Below are 17775 nucleotides of genomic sequence, written 5' to 3'. Positions count from 1 at the left end.
CAGCCTGCATGCCACCATCGCGGAAGCCCGTGCTCCACAGCAGACAGTGGAAGTGAAGTGAAGTCGCTCGGTCGCGTCCGACTCTTTGCGACCCCATGGACTGTAGCCTACCAGGCTCCTCCGTCCATGGGATTTTCCAGGCAAGAGTACTGGAGTGGGTTGCCAGAGAAGCCCCCAAATGAGAAGGTGGCGGACCACAGCTAGAGAGTAGCCCCCGCTCAACTACAGAAAACCCACACGTAGCAACAGCAAAGAGCCCAGCCCAGCCATTAAAAAATCAAACTACTCAGAAGGTGACCCGGTGACCAAGGGTGTTGTAACGTGAACTGACTTGAATGCCGGTCTTCCAGACGCCAGGTCAAATATGACTTCTGTTATGTACACGTTATCATCAGGTCCTAGAACTGTTTTCTCAGTTCCTGGGCTGTGCAGAGAGCATCCAGGGGGCTGAGAAGAACTTCCTGTCTGGATTACCCCCTCTTCCTTCGTAACACAGCATCCCCTGCAGGCAACTCGACTTTTTCCTCTTGCAACAGGTGACTCACCGGAACACCCCGGAAACCGCTTCCTCCAGAGACAAGGACTGAGGTATGCTTCCTCTTATCAGAAAGTCTCTGGTATTTCCATCTGGAGCCAAGGGAGTGGTTCTCAGTCCCTAGGGGGCAATTCCTTTTGAAAGGTAATGAGGTGGCAGGTTATCAGGCAGCTCCCGCCCTGAGTGAGCAAAGACTGGGCTTCCAGAGCATTCCACGAACAGCCCCTCCCACGGAGTCCTGCTCAGCACTCAGACTGGAACCTGCTTCTAGCCCTCAAAAAGGCTGCCAGCTTGTGTCTTCACCTGTGTTCGTCTCCTGCTTCTGTGCATGAGTAGATGAGAGCACCTTCCCCAGTGAGCACTGTCTAAACACCTTTAGAGATGGAACCAGCGGTGGGTAAAGACAGGATGGATGCTTTCAAACTGTGGTGTTGGAGAAGATTCTTGAGAGGCCCTTGGACAGCAAGGAGATCCAACCAGTCCACTCTAAAGGAAATCAGTCCTGAACATTCACTGGAAGGACTGAGGCTGGAGCTGAAACTTCAGTATTTTGGCCACCTGATGCGAAGAGCTGACTCACTGGAAAAGACCCTGATGCTGCGAAAGATTGAAGGCAGGAGGAGAAGGGGACAACAGAGGATGAGATGATCGGATGGCATCACCGACTTGATGGACATGAGTCTGAGCAAACTCCGGGAGTTGGTGATGGACAGGGAGGCCTGGTATGCTACAGTCCACGGGGTCGCAAAGAGGTGGACACGACTGAGTGACCAAACAACAAAAGGAAGCCTCCAGATCGGGATAAAGAGGCTGCTCTGTGACAGGGACACCCCATCGAGGGTGACACGGAGTTTGGATTAAATAAAGTGGGGAAGGTGAGCCGCCTGAGGCAGAGAGGATGGAAACTGGCCCCCTGGTCTGGGGGCTGGACCAGGAGGCTCTGTTCCTGAAGGTCATGTCTGGGGTGAAGAGGGCTGGGGTCTCCGGGGCGGGGGGCAGCGTGGATGTTTACTGAGCATCCATCGTGCGACCGGCAGCTACCGCCGCGCATTCCCTCACCAGGTAGATGCTGTGAGTCACAGGAGGCTCACGGAGGGTGCGTGCCCCGTCCAAGGTTTCCAGTCGTGTCCTCTGACGCTTCTCCCCATGATGAACCCCCAGGGTGAAGACCGCCCCCCTTTACCCCAGGGACAGCTGCACCAGGCCCCGGGGACCCCGGAGGCTCCGTGGGAGGTCCCTGTCCTTTCCACAGTCCACGGCCCAGCACAGACCTCACGCGGGAGGTTTTCGGACGCATCTACTGTAGGAGATGCCCAATCTGCCTCCTGCACAGATATTACACGTCCAGTGTTAACAACGTCGACGCTGTGCCTTATTTAGAGTAAATCCTAGGACCTTCCCTGGGGGTCCAGTGGCTAAGACCCCACACTCCCAATGCAGGGTCGATCTCTGCTCCGGGAACCAGATCCCACAGGCCACACCACAAGTTCACGCGTCACAACGAAAGATCTCACGCGCTGCAGACCTGGCGCCTCAAAACGAAGACTTCAGCAAAAGTAAATAAACATTAACAATTGAACGCTATGAAAGAAACACCAGAGGCGACCTCGGTGCCTTCGGAAGCTGCCCAGTTGTATCTGAAAACCTGGGGGCTGGCCAGCATCTGCATTTCCACCGGCCTCCCAGGACCGTCTGCCAGCGACGTGAACCCGCCCTCTGTCCATCCGTCCCACGGCCGTGGGCACCCTCCCTGCGGTTATTACCACCATCAGCTCCAGTTCACTGATGAGCAGAGACAGAGGTTCCCTTGGGGCTCAGCTGGTAAAGAGTCCACCTGCAATGTGGGAGACCTGGGTTCAATCCCTGGGTCGGGAAGACACCCTGGAGAAGGGAAAGGCTACCCACTCCAGTATCCTGGCCTGGAGAATTCCAAGGACTGTATAGTTCATGGGGTTGCAAAGAGTCGGACACGACTGAGTGACTTTCACTTCAAACAGAGGCTCACAGAGTTTGGTTTTATGCAAGAAAGTGGCCAGTGACCAAAGAGACTCGTGGCAGAGACCTGACTTCCGAGCTGGCAGGTCAGGGACATGTGACGGGACTGAGGACGGAGCAGGAGGGACCTCGAAGACCCGGAAGCCACGTGGAGGCGGCTGGGCCCCTCCCACACCCCACGGGCCGGCAGCCGGCTCACCCGTCCGCCAGGGCTGGGCCCTGCGACTATTTAGGCATCAACCTCACTTTCATATTTACTAAGTAAGGCAAGAAAAATGAACAGATGAGTCAAACGCTGCAAACAAACGCATGACTGCAGCTGAGAGGTGCAGAGCTGACCCGCGAGTGACCTGGACTCAGAACTCCCCGCCTGGAGGCCACGCCCCCACCGTTTCCCCCTGAATTTCCCAAACACTCGCCTCTGCCCGGGAGGGGCCCCACCCAGGGGGCCAGGCAGAGCCGCCCCCAGGACTTCCTCTTCTGAGACGTCCCCGCCCGGCTGAGTTCTTTAAAAAGAAACACAGACCCACAGCCTTGAACACTTTCCCTAAATATCTGCAGATAATGAACTCACTGCTGATCAGTGAAGAATGGTTCTTTTCCCCTTTATCACGAAAGACGGGGCAACCCGGGTCCCGCCCCGCCGGTGGAATCCGGGACGCGCTGGGTACAGTCAGGGTGCTGCCCACGGGAAGGGCCCAGAGATGAAGGGCACCCGCCGCCCGCAGCGGGTGGGTCGGGGGCTGCCCGCCCCCCGGCCCCCTGCTCCTGCTCCGAGGGGTTTCCAGTGAGTCACCAGCAATAGCTGGTGGCCGGGGCCGGCACGAACGCGAGCCCGGGTTTCTCAGCACCGCGTTTGGAACAGCAGAGAAACTGCCAGCCCGTCCTTCCACCTCCTCTGCCCCCTGGAGCCCCCGCCCCCGCCAGTACCCCCGCACCGGCCGAGCCCTGGACCTCGCTTCCCCGGGTGGTCGCCCTCTGCTGAGGGTCCCTTCCTGAGCTCCAAGGTCCACGGTATCTCATCTCGGAGCCCGGAGCGTTGCAGGCCGGGGTCTCGCTCCCTCTCCACTCCTGATGCTAAACTCCAGGGTCCAGGCTGGGACTCCCCCAGCAAGGACGTGCATCTGTGACCCCGTGTATCTGGGTTTCACTCACACGAGCTCCCCTGCCTGGAACAGCGGTTCTCAAACCACAGCTGCTCATCAGACTCACCCGGGGGGCGTCTCAAGGGTCCCGACACGCCCGGCCACACTCAAGAGATCAGTCTCTGTGCAACGAGGGGCCCTGGGAATGACTCCCCAGTGCTTTGGGGGCACCCCAATGAGAACCACAGCTCTCAGTGACTGGTGCTGGCTCCACACCCTTCCTCTCCTCTCAAGCTCCTACTCAGCCCACAAAACCCAGCATCCCGCCGGCCCTGGCACTGAGAGGCTGTGTACTTGCAAGAGGCCGAGCCCACCTAAGCACCTGAGTTATGGGCCTCAGGGCTCCTCTGCCCCAGCCTTGGCCAGAGCCCAGAGTCCTGGCCCCGCTGTGGGGTCCTCCCCACCCTGAGGACACGAACACTCACACGCGGGCATCTGCTGCCGTTCACAGCGTCTCTGGTCTCGTCTGCTCTGGGCCACACACTCCTCCTTTCATTCCATAAACCCGTGTGATGCCTCCACACTCTGCTCAGCAAGGAGGAGGCTGTGGGACCAAGGGCGGGACGACCGTCTCCACCTGCTGGGAGCCCGCTGCCGTCAGCAGAAGGGAGACTTTCTCTGCGGACAGTGAGAACCCTGACAAGGCTGGGCTCTTCACGGAGGCTGCGCACAGGGGGCAGGGCCCGTGTCCATGCACTCCCCCTCGACAGCACCTGACCCAGGGCTAACACACCATCAGGAACATCCACCTGATTGAAACGGTCACCGCATCAGAACGCAGGGCACTGATGACCCTGACAACAGCCTCCACGCCAGAGCTTCGGAAAGTCGAGGGGCACGGGTGAGATAGAGAGCTGACGCTGTGAGCTAAACACGGCTCAGAAAATACACAGGGCGGAAACGGTTGAGAAAAGCTCTCTTAAATGATGAGCCCGCGGTGTGGCCGGCAGGGGAGGAGAGGGCGCTTGGAGGGTCCACGCTGTGTCCTTCCTGCTAACAGAGCCCAGTTTGGTCGGGATCAGCAAACACGAAGCGAACAAGCTGGACGCCCCCCATCGCTGCACGCAGTGTGGCTGGAACTCGGCGGGAGCGCCGAGACAGGTCTGCTTTCCCGGCAGGACCCCAGCCCCGCCTCTCCACTGCCTTCTGCATCGCCTTCCTGCGAGACGGCAGGCTGGAGCTGGTACCCGTGAGCATGAAAGCCTCGTGCTGAGAGCAGCTGAGCAAGCTGCAGATGCGGCCTCAGGCCTGACAGAACGGCGGTGTCCTGAACCCACCTCGGGCTCTGCTTGTCCTGGGAGAAAAACAACCCCTCGTTTGAAATAATCTACCAAGATCAGGGGTCTGACGCTGGTACGTGTGCCCTGTGGACGAGGAGGGCCTCAGACCCTCACCTCTGAAATGGGGGGATGGACTCAAGCGTTACGAGGCTTGGAGATAAAGCATGAGAAGGGCCCCAGCCAGAGCCTGGCATGCAGCTGGCACTTAATGAACGGCAGGAATAAAGTTCTCACTTCTGGCAAAGTCCTCTGTGTCTGTGAGGCCGCCTATAAAAGTCTAAGGTCAAATAAAACAGTTATGGGAGACGCTAGCTGAGCACCTTGTGTTCACAGGCCACCGGGCGTGGGGAAGACGCGGCTGGCCACCCGGCCCGATGTCCCCAGGCTTCCGTCTGAACAAGGAAACCCCGGAGTTCAGCCAAGCAACGAGACTTAACCTAAAATCGAGTCAGCACAGGATCTGCAGAAAGCCGTGTTTCTACAGATCATGTCCCAGGAACCAGCCTTGAAACCACCCTTGGTAGGTCTGTTTGCTTCGAGAAGCATTGTCTATCCTTCGGCCAATCTCCCCTGGAGCCTCTGCGGCCGGAAAGGGGACCCAAGGACCCAGGACCCCTGCTTCTGGCCTCGACGTCCCCTGTCCAGGTGCGCCTGCTGCTCTGCCAGGGGGCCAGAGGGGGCCTCGCAGCTGGCAGAGTGAAGAGGAGGCGCCACCCCTGCTGCCCCCGGACATGCTTATTCCCATTCTACCACCGCGCTGCCTGCCCATTTGGCAGATGAGAAAACTGAGGTCTGAGGTCCATGGCTGGGCGCAGGTGTGTCTGCCTCAGGTGGGGGGGCAGGTCCCCGAGGCAGAGGGTGACAAGCGACTGCAGACCCTGGAGACAGGGAGGTGACGTCTGCCAGGCCCTGGGCCCTCTCCCTCCAACTGGCTGCATCAGTGCGCTGACACTCTCCCCACAGAGGCCTGCTTATATTTAACAGCTAAGTGGGAAAAAACGAAGCCCCTCTCCATAGGGGTCAGCCTGGTGTGAGCGGGGCAGCAGCGTGGAGAGAGGAAGGAGGCACCAGAGGGCTCCAGCCCCCCAGGGACCCCCAGCCCCGCCTCTCCACGAGACACACGGGGGCTCCGGGCACTAACCACCAGCAGCTGCTTCCCCAGCCTGCACGGGACCCCCTGCACCCGCTTCTCCCGCGAAGGGAGCCTCAGCCACTCTCAGCGCCAGACAAGGACGGTCACGCAGCTCACATCTTGAGTAAAAGTACCACCATCGGGTACTTGCCAGAGAGATCGCCCGTGAGTCACTGCAAGAAACTGCTCAATCAAGCAAGGTGAGTGCCAGCCTCGGTCGTCAAGCTATATTTGGACGTCAGCGAGAGTCAGGCCTCAGCTTCAAAGCAGGGGTTGTTTCTTTTCTCTCTTTACTCAAAAAAAAAAAAAACTCTTCCAATTGTTTTCAACGTCCCACGGTCACACACACAAACAAGGCATGCCACAGTCACCCGCTCCCACAGACGTGGCCAAGGGCAGCCGACAAGAGGGTGGTTGATGCCAGGACAAAACCAGACTATCTTGAAATTCCGTTGGAGCTGTTTCGTGTTTGCCTGGTACAAACGCCCTTTGCTTTCAGAACGCCCCCGTGTTGTTCAGCTCCTTGTAACAAACGTTACCAGAGACAAACGTGATAGAAAGTAAGTCATTCCCAGCACGGGCCTAACAATGTGGAAAGCACCGGAGTAAATGACAGTCCCGCCGGGAAATTCAGGCTAATCCTCAAATGTTACCTCTCAGATGGTCTCACAAAGATCACTGGGAATGTCTGCAAAGCACGAGAGAACATGGAGCCCACAATAAGAAGGCCTCGGTCAATATTCTCAGTTAAAAGGACGAGGGCCCTCTGGCTGGAAAAGGGCTCTTGGCAACCAGGTCGCCGTCCAAGGGACTCTCAAGAGTCTTCTCCAACACCGCAACTCAAAAGGAGAGCCAACCAGTCCATCCTAAAGGAAACTGGCCCTGAATATTCACTGGAAGGACTGATGCTGAAGCTGAAACTCCAATACTTTGGCCACCTGATGTGAAGAGCTGACTCACTGCAAAAGACAGTGATGCTATAAAGATTGAAGGCAGGAGGCGAAGGGGACGGCAGAGGATGTGATGGTTGGACGGCATCACCGACATGAGTTTGAGCAAGCTCCAGGAGATGATGAAAGACAGGGAAGCCTGGCGTGCTGTGGTCCATGGGGTCACAAAGAGTCAGACATGACTGAACCACAACAGACCACGCTGCAGTTCCTTATACACAGAACGCCCGAAGCTCCCCTGTCACCAGGACCCCCAGGCCCGGCACCGCCCCCTCCCCCCCCCCCCCCCCCACCGCCGCAGCTCATTATTTCCGTCCCGGATGAGACAGAGGCAAGGTCTCTGCATCTGGGCGACAGTAATAGGTTTCCACCTTGCAGCAGCGCAGAAATCGCCACGTTCTCGCACGAGAACTCTTCCGTCTTAACACTTTCAGGCCAAGAAAGATCTTGGCTGGGGCCATCCCAGACACGGAGAACGCCACCCAGTGAAGGAGCTACAGACAGACTCAGGCACCAGACGCTGCGCTTTGATGGTTACTGTGGGTTTCATCACTGAGAAAGAATTAAAGACTTGGCCTGCGGACGAGTGCCTGCACAGGTGTGCGTGCAGCTCTGTGTGTGTGAACAAGCCCCCTGTCGGGGGGTTCTCAGGCCCGCTCGGCCCTCAAGACCCTGACTGTCCCCCTGGTCTGAAGCGCCCTGGACACGCCCGGAGGCCCCCGTGGGCTGTGAACCGGCTTGCACTGAGTCAGCATCGTCTGCAGTCCCCCGGGGGGAAACCAGGGCCCGTTTTTCATGGAGGGCGCTTAATGGATGTGAGAGAGGATGACATGGCCTGGGCTCGCGTACAAATGTATTCCAACTCCAGGGCTTTTCAGCGGAGACTTCCAATCAGCCTGCATTCGGTCCCCGCCGTAACAGAAACTGCGGGCCAGACAATTTTTTTTTTTTTTTTGCTTACAGAACTACCTGTTTTTCACTTAGAAACAGCCCATGGAGAAAGCCCTTCTCCGGTCTCAAAGCAGCGTGCCCAGGGAGGGAGCAGGATGGGGTGAGGCGGATGTGGGGCCCGGAGTGGGCCGGTACTCACCATGGTCGTGGGCGAAGACCAGCAGGCCCAGCCCCACCAGCATCTGCGCCAGCTCGTCGTAGCGGCCGCAGTGCTCGCCAGCTCCGTGGGACACGAACACCAGGGCCCTGCGGGACGAGAGACGGCCGTTAGGGAGGCCGAAGCACGGAGGCCGCGGCAGGGTCCCGGGCTGCTGGCTGGCACGGCCTCTGAGGGTGCCGCCCAGGTCGGAGGCAAGTGGGGCACCGTGGTCAGGGCCGCAGTGAGTGGCCGGGAGACCCCAGCCGAGTCTCCAGGCCCAGGGGAGCTGGCCCTAGAGCGCAGGTGACCCCAGAGAGGAGAGCCGCGTGGACGGGGGGGCCCCAGGCCTCGGGCTGCCGTCTGGGCCCTGAAGCCACAGCTCCTGGCCCACGCTGGCTGAGCTGTGGGGACACGGGGACAGTCACTTGTACGCAGACCACCCCGCTCAGGGTCGTGTGCTTCGCTTCATTCCGCACGTGCTCCCCACCCCCACAGCCTCACTGAGGACACACGGACTCTGCTTCTCTGCGCCTGGCACAGTTCCGAGCTGTGTGCGGCACGCTGCAAACGGGGCTCGAATGAATGAAGGAAAGAGGAAGGTGTGAGGCTCTGAGATAAACGGGGTAGCCTGCACCCAAGACCTGTGCAGAGGAAGGCACGGGACTGGCGGCAGAGCCTGGCTGGGCACCCATCCCCCCGAAAGCCTGCGACGTGGTGAGCCCATCCGGGGACACAGACGGGGCCCCAGCATCACCCAGTGTGGGGAGGGGGTTACAGGAGGGCGTTCAGATGCTGGACTGTGCAACTAGACTCCCCTGCAGGCAAGGCACGGACTGCCAGGAGCCAGAAAGAGAAGGGGGAGAAGGGGGAGGGGAGGAGGGGGAGGGGAGATGAAAGAAGGGGGGGTGGAGGGAGAAGGGGGAGGGGAGAAGGGGGCGGGGAGGAGGAGGAGGGAGGAGGGGGAGGGGAGAAGGAGGAGGGGGAGGAGGGGGAGGGAGATGGTGGGAAAGGAGAGGGGAGGTAGGAAGCGAGGAGGAGGGGATGGGGAGGGTGGGAAGGGAGGGGGAGGGGAGGAGGGGGAGGGGAGGAGGGGGAGGGGCACGGTGAGATGAAGCGGGAGGGGCAGGCGGATGAGGGAAGGAGGCCGGGACAGCAGCTGCCCTCTTGCTGCGCGTTTACTTTGGGCCAGTCCCTCCGTTAAGCCCACACACAGATTTCGGATCCTCGCTGTCACCCTACGCTTGACCTTCTTCACGGCCAAGACTGAAAACCAGGGAAGCCACGCGGCGAGCTGGTAAAACACGGATCAGAACGTGCGCCCCTGCCGCGGCTCTCAGGTCTCCAGCCTCAGGGGCTTAGAGGACACGTCATTGTGTCCCTCTCTGTCTCTCCAGCCCTCCAGCACCTCCCTGCTCCCCACCCATCCTCACGAGGGGCTTCCAGTCTCCTCAGCAGCACCAGCTCATCCCGGCTCAGGGCCTTTGGTCCCATCTCCCAGAGCACTTCTCCCAGATCCCCCCTGGCTGCTCCTTACGCTTGGGTCTCAAGGCAGACCTCCCCGCAACGGCCTCCCTCCCTGGGCCTTTCTGACCTGCTCCGGGCCCTCACCACACTTCACAGTTTGCACCAGGCCCTCCGGGCACAGCACAGTTCGCCACTGCTTTGCTATCACTTGCGGGCTTGGTTCCCATCTCTCTCCTCCCCTCTGAGGTCAGCTCGAGAGGCCAGGAGCCTTGCCCATCATGTTGCCAGCAGAGCCCAGAGCTGTGCCAGCCTAGCGGTTCCACAGCAACCAGTGCATATGTGTGTGGTGGGTGAGCCAGCTCCTGTGTTCTCTCTGCAGCTCCCATCTGCCAGGATGTGGATAGTATGCTCTGAGCAGCGCAGGAAGCAGCAGAGCTGACCTCATTTGACTTTGTCATCTGTCCTCCCCGCCCTTCTCCTAAAACACAGGAGACATTTTCCACCCTCTTTGCTGCAGCACACAATGTCCAGCCCCCTCCACTTGATCGGACGCAGTCTGGGCCGATTCACCTGCCCCCCAACCCTCAGGGTCTGCGGACAGGATTGTCTCAGCTCCCCCGGCGTGTGCTGGAAACTCGAAACAGCCGTCACCTCCAGCTGCACCAGGGGCTGCGCTCCCAGAAGGAGCAGATGAAGCACTTTCCAGTCCTTGGGGAGCGCGGTAGAGGCTGGATTAATTCAGCCCACAGTTAATGCCGGTGGACAAGCCGGGTCACATGACAGCCAGCCTCTCCCTGCGGTCGGGGCCCACGGGGCACACGAGGACCCAGGGGCTCAGTTCACATCCCGGGACTGGCGCTCGGCATCGCTGCCTGGAACGGCCTGCTGAGAGCGCCCACCTGGAGCCAGCAGTGTGGAAGACACCGCTCTTAGGCCGGAGGGCCGTCTCATCCGGCGGCTCTCCACCCTGGGAGTCACTCGGGGAGCTTTCCACTGTGCCTGGCTGCGTCCCACCCCGGACGCACCTCTGGCTAACGGTGGTTAACGGTCGCGGAGGGCCCAGAGCTCCCACCGGGCGGCCAAGGTGGAGAGGTGCCTCCGTCGGGAGCGATGCTGCTCAGAAGCCGTGTGGGATTCCAGGGTCAGGAAGGCTGCCCTCTGGACGTGGAGACTTGCAGCCCCCGTGGAGCACTAGACTCCCAGGGGGACGTGCTAGGGAAGCCACAGGCTCCTCGGGATCGACGTGGAAGCTTCCGGGGCGTGTTGTCGCCACCTTTTCGGAAACAGGCAGACCCCCGCGGCTGTCCACTGCGGGAAGCACAGGCTCTGCAGCCCTTTCCCCACAGGTGGACGCACCCTCAGGCTCACATCCCCCTGGCCCAGGTCGGGCTTCTCCGCAGACACGTGCCCTGCACTGGCCTTGTCTGGATCCGAGCTGCCGCTGCCATGTGTGTGGGGGGGTGTCCTTGGCTCCTGGATCCAGCTCTTGCCTGAACCCCAATCCTGATGTATCCGCTCCCCAGAGGGCTCCCACATTTACTGTTCCCTGGACCCAAGCCACAGTGCCCTCTGCTCTTGCCGCTGCGTCACAACAAAGCTGCTGCTGCCCAGCAATCACATCCTCGTCCCCTCCCTCCTCGGCTGAGAGCTCCCCTTCTCAGTGCTGAGATACACGGATGGTGGCGTGATGCTAAGCATTTAATAACCGTGGTGGATGGACCTGATTTGTACTGTCTGCCAACTTCCATGGTATAAATGCTCTCAACACAGCAGATCTCAAGTTATTAACGTGACACCAGGGGACAGGGCGCAAGGGAGGGTGCACACAGTCGGCTCCCGAGAGCAGGCCATGTGGACACCCGTTCCTGACCCTGCTGGGCTATGCCCTGGGCCTCAGGCTTCTCCTAACTGCCCCGGGGATAGGGTCTCCAGTGCGTGTTGCCATCCCTGGGCCTCAGGCTTCTCCTAACTGCCCCGGGGATAGGGTCTCCAGTGCGTGTTGCCATCCGAACAACTCGCCCACGGTCAACTCTGTTCCTCCTCCCCCGACTGGAAGGTCCCTCCAGGGCAGAAGCTTCGTGGGTCTGTGGGTCTGTGGGTCTCGTCTCCGAGGACACGCTCAGCTGAGTTAGACGCCGGCGCACATCAGCAGCCCGGGAAGGACAGACCGCATGACCCCCCCCCACCCCCGTGCCTGGATCCCTCCACCCACAGCAGCCCCCAGGCTCAGACCTTCGGCGCAGGCTGGGGCTCCTCTTTGCCCACCCACCCGTAGGGGCACCCCCTCCCCGGGCAGCCCCTGCTGTCTCCCCGCACCTGCGGCGGGTGGAGCCTCTGCTCGCTGGTCCATCTGAGGAGCACATCTGAGGCCCAGCCATCCCCCCACGCTCCCAGGCCCCCACCCTGTTCCCACACACACAGCCAGCCGTTCCCGGCCTGAGTGTGTACCCTGTGTCCTCTGGGAAAAGGGCACACCGCCTGCCCCCTGGAACATTCCCCCCTGCCTGCTGCCTGCCTGCAGCCCTGCTGGCCTAGGGTTTCACGAGACACCATTTCGGCTCTGGGAACAGCACCCAAGAGGGCCGGTAAGCAAACACCAGCGAAGCTGGGAAGCTGAGGACAGAGAGCAAAGATGAGGCCGGGACAACGTGGCAGAGTTGGCATCGCCAGGCACGACATCTGGGCAAGGCCCCTGGACACTCCCAGGGCGCGGGCACGGCCGTCCTTCCACTGAGAGCATCCAGAAATGCCAACGCAAGGGGCAGGAGAAGGACACCCAGCCCCGCCCTGCCCATGCAGAGCCAACCGTCCACGGGGGAGACAGGCCGGCAGAGAACGCGGCTGTCGGCAGGGCTTAGGAGAAGCGCCGGGAACAGGGTGGGGACCACGGGGCGGGGCTGCAGGGAGCAGACGGGAAGGCAGGTGGGAGGACAGCCATCCTGTGCGGGGCCCTGCCCACCCCAGGCCAGGAAGAAGGGGGGCCAGTCCTGAGAGGTGGGGGTGGCCCACGCAGAGGAGGGGCCAGTCCTGAGAGGTGGGGGTGGCCCACGCAGAGGAGGGGCCAGTCCTGAGAGGTGGGGGTGGCCCACGCAGAGGAGGGGCCAGTCCTGAGAGGTGGGGGTGGCCCACGCAGAGGAGGGGCCAGCTGGGCAGTGACCTGGTCTGACCTCCTGAAGCCCCAGGGGCTGCTGTAACAGAGCAGGGAGGCAGGGGACAGGGTCTGCCCAGGAGCCCCGGTGGCCAGACCCTCAGCAGCAGCCCAGGAGAGCCCTGTGCTCCCTCCTTGCCTGGCCCGCACGCTCCCAAGAGGAGCGGCTGCAGAAAGCCCAGCAGGGCCGTTCACGCGGACAAGGCGCCAAGCAGGCTGCGGGAGGGACTGGCAGGTCTGTTTCCTGGTGCTTCTTTACCGGCTGCAGCCCGCTAGGAGCCGGTCGTTCCGAGAGAAGGTGACTGTCGGAGGGGGAGGCCCGGCTCCAGAGCAGATGGCCGGCCTGGCACGTAGCCCCGGGGAGGTGGAGCAGCTCCTGGGGAAGCATATGCCGCCCTCGACACGCACACTCAGAGTCACAAGCCGCCTCTGCGCCCAGGTCTGAGGGAGCAGGACTCCCCTCCACCTGACAAACCGATTCTCTTCAGTCTTGTTTATTCGTGGTCTAAGGGACAGACCTCGCTGGGTCTCAGTTTGCTCACCTGTAAAATGGGGACAGTCCTAAAACCACCGAGCGTGGAGGCGTCACGAGGTAAACAGGGAGAGAGGTGTGGAGCGGGGCTCAAGGTCTTGCCTGGCCCTGTCTCAGGAGACCCTGCTTTTTCGGCGGCACAGGGGGTCCACGTGCAGCCTCTGCCACCCTCTTAAACAGGTTCCTACAGCTCTGTGGGCCTCGGTTTCTCCACGTGTGAAATGGGCCACTGTGCCCCCATGACAAGGTTTGGGGATGAAATGAGAGAACTGACATGCAAACCACTGCAGGCAGCCTGTGGCTTCCGCCACCTGCTCTGCTGACTGTCATGCACTGGACAGTGAGCCCCTCCTGGGCCCAAACTGCCCAGGGACCCTTGGAAGGGTGGCCCGGCTGCTTCCGAGACACAGATCAGGGCTGGGGGCAGGGCGTTTACCCCCACGTCACCGGCAGGCTTCTATCCTCGGCCGGGACCTGCTCCCACCTCCGTCTGCACACCCGCGGGGGAGGCACGCGGCTGTCGGGAGAACAAGGGGGTGGATGTGAGACACTCGGCGAGGCCCGGCCAAGGGAGCCAACGCCAGCCCCTCCCGCTCACCCTTTCCTGGCCACCCCCGCCTCATCACAGGAAATCTGAGCGCTCTGTCGTCAGGAAAAAGAAAGACCAAGGATGACATGTTTGGTGGGAGGGACCACAGGAGCAGCTCGGGGGGCGGGGGGCGTCTGCTGACCCAGAAGGCGGCAGCTGTCGCGGACGCCAGCCCCACCGGCCCCTGTAGGGTCCTCCGGTGTCGGGGGACAGGGTCCTCTTGCCTCCTGGGGAGCTGCGCTTGCTTATTTCCAAGGCCTCCCCCTCAGGAAACCAGCTGGTCACAGCATCGTCTGCATCCACGCAGACCTGGAAGTGGGACGCAAGGGTGGCTAGGGCCCCCTCCAGTAAGGAAAGAGGAGCGTGCCGGGCCCGGCAGGACACAAGCCCAGCGCCTGGCCACCTCCCAGAGCCGGGGACCGGCGCGTCCCTCCCTGGCGGGGCTCCTGAGGCACCAACAGTGTGTGACGGGGACGGGAATAGAACAGAGCTGCTGAGGGGTCTAAAAATCTCAGAGGGAGCTCGAAATAGACCTCTCATTTGTAAAACAGACCGATAACTGCCCATCTCCTGGGCCTCGTGAGGCCTGATTGAGAGAATTTATGGAAAATAACCCAGAGGGACGCTGGGGGCAGTGAGCCATTACATAACAGTCAACGCTGGCAGCTGGAACCCGCTGCGGCCCAGATCCCGGCCCAAGCGTGCCGGGCTCTCACAGCGGCCCGGAGGTGGGCCTGGCCAACGTGGACTCAGAGGGGGCAACCCGCGCTCCTGGGGGTCGCCCAGCTCAAGGTCGTGAACCCTGCGCCCTGGGCCACGTGGGGCCACGTGGTAAGGGGGAGACACCCCGTGTGGCTGTGCCCCAGGGGGCGGTCAGGCAGCGTCCCGGAGGCCCTCACCCCAGGCAGTAGCTGGAGCCTGAGGTCCCCCACGGAGGTCGGCTCTGAGTCCACGACCCTGAAATCTCCGCCTGAGCGCCTCCACCCTGCAGTGGTCACTGGGCTCTCCAATGCAGTCAGCCGTGGGGCAGGGGCGGTCCCATGAATGAACCAGGGTGCTGTTCCACGTCCCTCCCAGGGAGGGCCCCCCCCAGGGGACGCCTGGCCGGCCCGCCCCCTTCCTGCACGACCCGGCTCTCGCAGCCTGACCGCCTCCTTCCGCTCCAGGTCCCACTGCCTACCTGCCCTGGGGCCCCCTGTGGGGACAAGGACACGGCCTCCTGCTCCACTGGGACCCAGCCGGGTGAGGCCCTGGTGCTCGTGGCCGCCCGCCCTTCCCTTCACCGCTGCACAGCGTGGCCGGCTCCCCCAGACTGCCTGCTGAGGGCATGGCTGCCGGGCCCCCGGAGGCCCTCTCCCGCCTCCTCTCAGCAAGGCGAACGTCCCCACCCGAAGCCGAGAGGCGCCCCGAAACAGAGGACGGCCAAGTGGAGACCCCTGGGCCCCCCACGCCCCGTGCTCCGCGCTGCAGCCCTCGTCAGGAGCCTGCTCGCGCGGCGTCTGCAAGGGCAGATCCATTCCAAGTTCATCCCCGCACACAGCCACCTGGCCCGCCCGCCTGGTTCACACCCTGCAGCCCCCCGGTGACGTCATGGCTCACGTCCACACCGATCACCCCGCACAGCGGCAGGCGGCCACATCCGCGTCCACGTCCCCGAGCTGCCCCAGCCAGCAGATGTGGACAGACTCTGATCTGCTGAGTGAGGGCGCCTCGTCCTGCTCACTAAGCTCCTTGGCCACTGCCCCCCAGGACACCCTGTGGCCACTCGTCCCACCTGTGAACTCCAAGGCCAGGACCATCCGCCTCCCTAGCACAGAAATTCTGCAAGCGGCTCCTGTCGCCGATGCTTCGCCCCCACGGGAGGGAGAAAGGTCCCCGACCTTTCTCAGGCATCGTGCCCAGGGCCACGCATGGGTTCAAGCCCACATCTCTCTCTCTACGGAGACTGAGAACCGTGGATCTGGCTTTAAGACACTTGAATGAAATCAACCCATCCATTCACCTTGACAACACGTGACGGCCCACAAACATCTTAAGACTTGATGGGAAGGGGCACAAAAAACACTTAGGAGTCGCCAGAAAAGGGCGTGCTTTAAAAGTCGGTTCTCCCCGAGTTCAGACCCCATGTCTGGCATCTGAGGAGTCACTCCCGGACTCAGGTAGGCAGGCGTAAAAGAGGAAGACCCATCCGGCCTCACGGGGGCATCATGAGAAGTAAGCGGCCGTGTTCTCCAAGTGCCCGGCCCACGGCGTGTGGCTTCCTGTCCCCAGGAAGCCTGCGTCAGGACTGGGCAGATTAAGTCAGCTGAGAACACGCCAAGGTGTGTGTGCTGGGAAGGAGTGCTGCACTCAGCCAAATGGTTACGAGCCCAGGCACCGCCTTGCCTTCGGGTCTGTGCATCTGGGTTTTTACACACACAAGCAGGCCCCGGGGCCAGAAACGGACTTTGACCCGGGAGCACTGCGGCCGCCGGGAGCACTGCGGCCGCCGGCAGCCCGCCCAAGTCCGCAGGAATTCCCTGCGCTGCCCACAGGCGCTCCCACTGCAGAAGTAAGGGAGTCGGAGCGGAAGCAGGTGCCGGGCAGGACGGCGGCCACCCTGCACTCGGCTGGGGTCTGCCCCGGCCCCTCCTCATCTCTGCCTGCAACCCGTGTGTCCACCGGAAGGGGGAGGCCTGGCCTGGCAGACTTGCACAACGGGGACAGTTTCAAAAGCCCGCTGAGCTAACTCTTCACGAGCCGATGGCGCCGAGATACCAGAAAACCGGGCTGTGTGTGCAGGTTATGACACAAACGCGGAGCGCGTGAAGTGTCAGTCACTCAGCCCCGTCCGACTCTGCGACCCCGTGGACTGTACCCGCCAGGCTCCTCTGTCTGTGGGAGTCTCCAGGCAAGAACACCGGAGTGGGTTGCCGTGCCCTCCTCCAGGGGATCTTCCCAACACAGGGATCAAACCCAGGTCTCCCGCATTGCAGGCACATTCTTTACTCTCTGAGCCACCAGGGAAGCCAAACACAGATATAATTCTATCTAAAAAATTCTAAGATTGGCATGCTTTGAGAGCCTGTGTGCTGGGCTCTGCACTGTGCCCCTAGGTTGGAAAAGCTCTGGATCTCAGGGTCTTCGCTCCTTGTAAGGGCCTGTTCTTACTTTACAGAACATTCTATAGGTGAGTCTTCTCAAATCCTAGTGAGGTTATTGGAAAGTTTCTAAAGTTCCTGCAGCAAAACCATCTCCTAATAAGATGTTTTCTTGAGTCCTCAGAATCATGTCCTTCAGTGGGGCTGCTAGAACTCTTCTGAGTTTCTGGCGATTTTCATCTTGCGCTCGTCCTTTTTGAAGGTCAGATGTGTCTGGTTTGAAGGACTGAGAGATGACTGTGAGGATCTGCCCAGGTCCTACAGTCCCGACACAGCAGGAGGCACGGAACTGCCCCTGGGGCCACCAGGACTCCTGGGGGGACCGTGATTAAGGCTCTTGAATTTATGAAGTGACAAAGCAGGCCACCAAACCGCCACAGTATGACACAAAGCACACGCAGGCCCACACCTCATGCACGAGAGTCTGAAAGAGGAACGGCTCGTTCTGGAAAATGGAAAAACACAGGCAGGCACCAAGAAAAGTAAAGCCCATGTGTAATCCCCCCACCCAGGGCTCCCGTCAGGGACCAGGCACTTCCTTCTGTGTTTTCCCTCCCCATATACGTTAAATTCAGTTTGTTATTACTTATACTCTAATTATGAGCTTATAACTACAGCTTACAACTGTAATTACTCTTTATAACTGTAACCACGCCTAATGTTTCACCTGAGGGGTCACTGACCTCTTTCCAGGAAGAGTTTCCCACGGGAGGGGCGGGCCAGCACCGCCTACTTCAGAGCTGCTGTGGGTGAGCCGACGAACACCCGAGCAGAC

At 61.0% G+C, this 17775-nt stretch overlaps 1 protein-coding gene across 5 annotated transcripts in view; it reads right to left on the bottom strand.

Annotated features, from left to right (window-relative positions):
- Positions 1–17775, bottom strand: part of MGLL (monoglyceride lipase) — a 184874-nt gene that overhangs the window by 44840 nt on the left and 122259 nt on the right. For all 5 annotated transcript variants that reach the window (XM_070777034.1, XM_070777032.1, XM_070777033.1 and 2 more), the window contains exon 3: positions 8128–8234. In XM_070777034.1, the coding sequence (XP_070633135.1) occupies positions 8128–8234 (107 nt within the window). The remainder of the gene's footprint in view (positions 1–8127; positions 8235–17775) is intronic.

Source organism: Bos indicus, chromosome 22 (genome assembly GCF_029378745.1).
Source record: "Bos indicus isolate NIAB-ARS_2022 breed Sahiwal x Tharparkar chromosome 22, NIAB-ARS_B.indTharparkar_mat_pri_1.0, whole genome shotgun sequence".
NCBI lineage: Eukaryota > Metazoa > Chordata > Mammalia > Artiodactyla > Bovidae > Bos > Bos indicus.
Note: the sequence above shows the minus strand (reverse complement) of the source record. Positions and strands in the feature narration are given on the sequence as shown.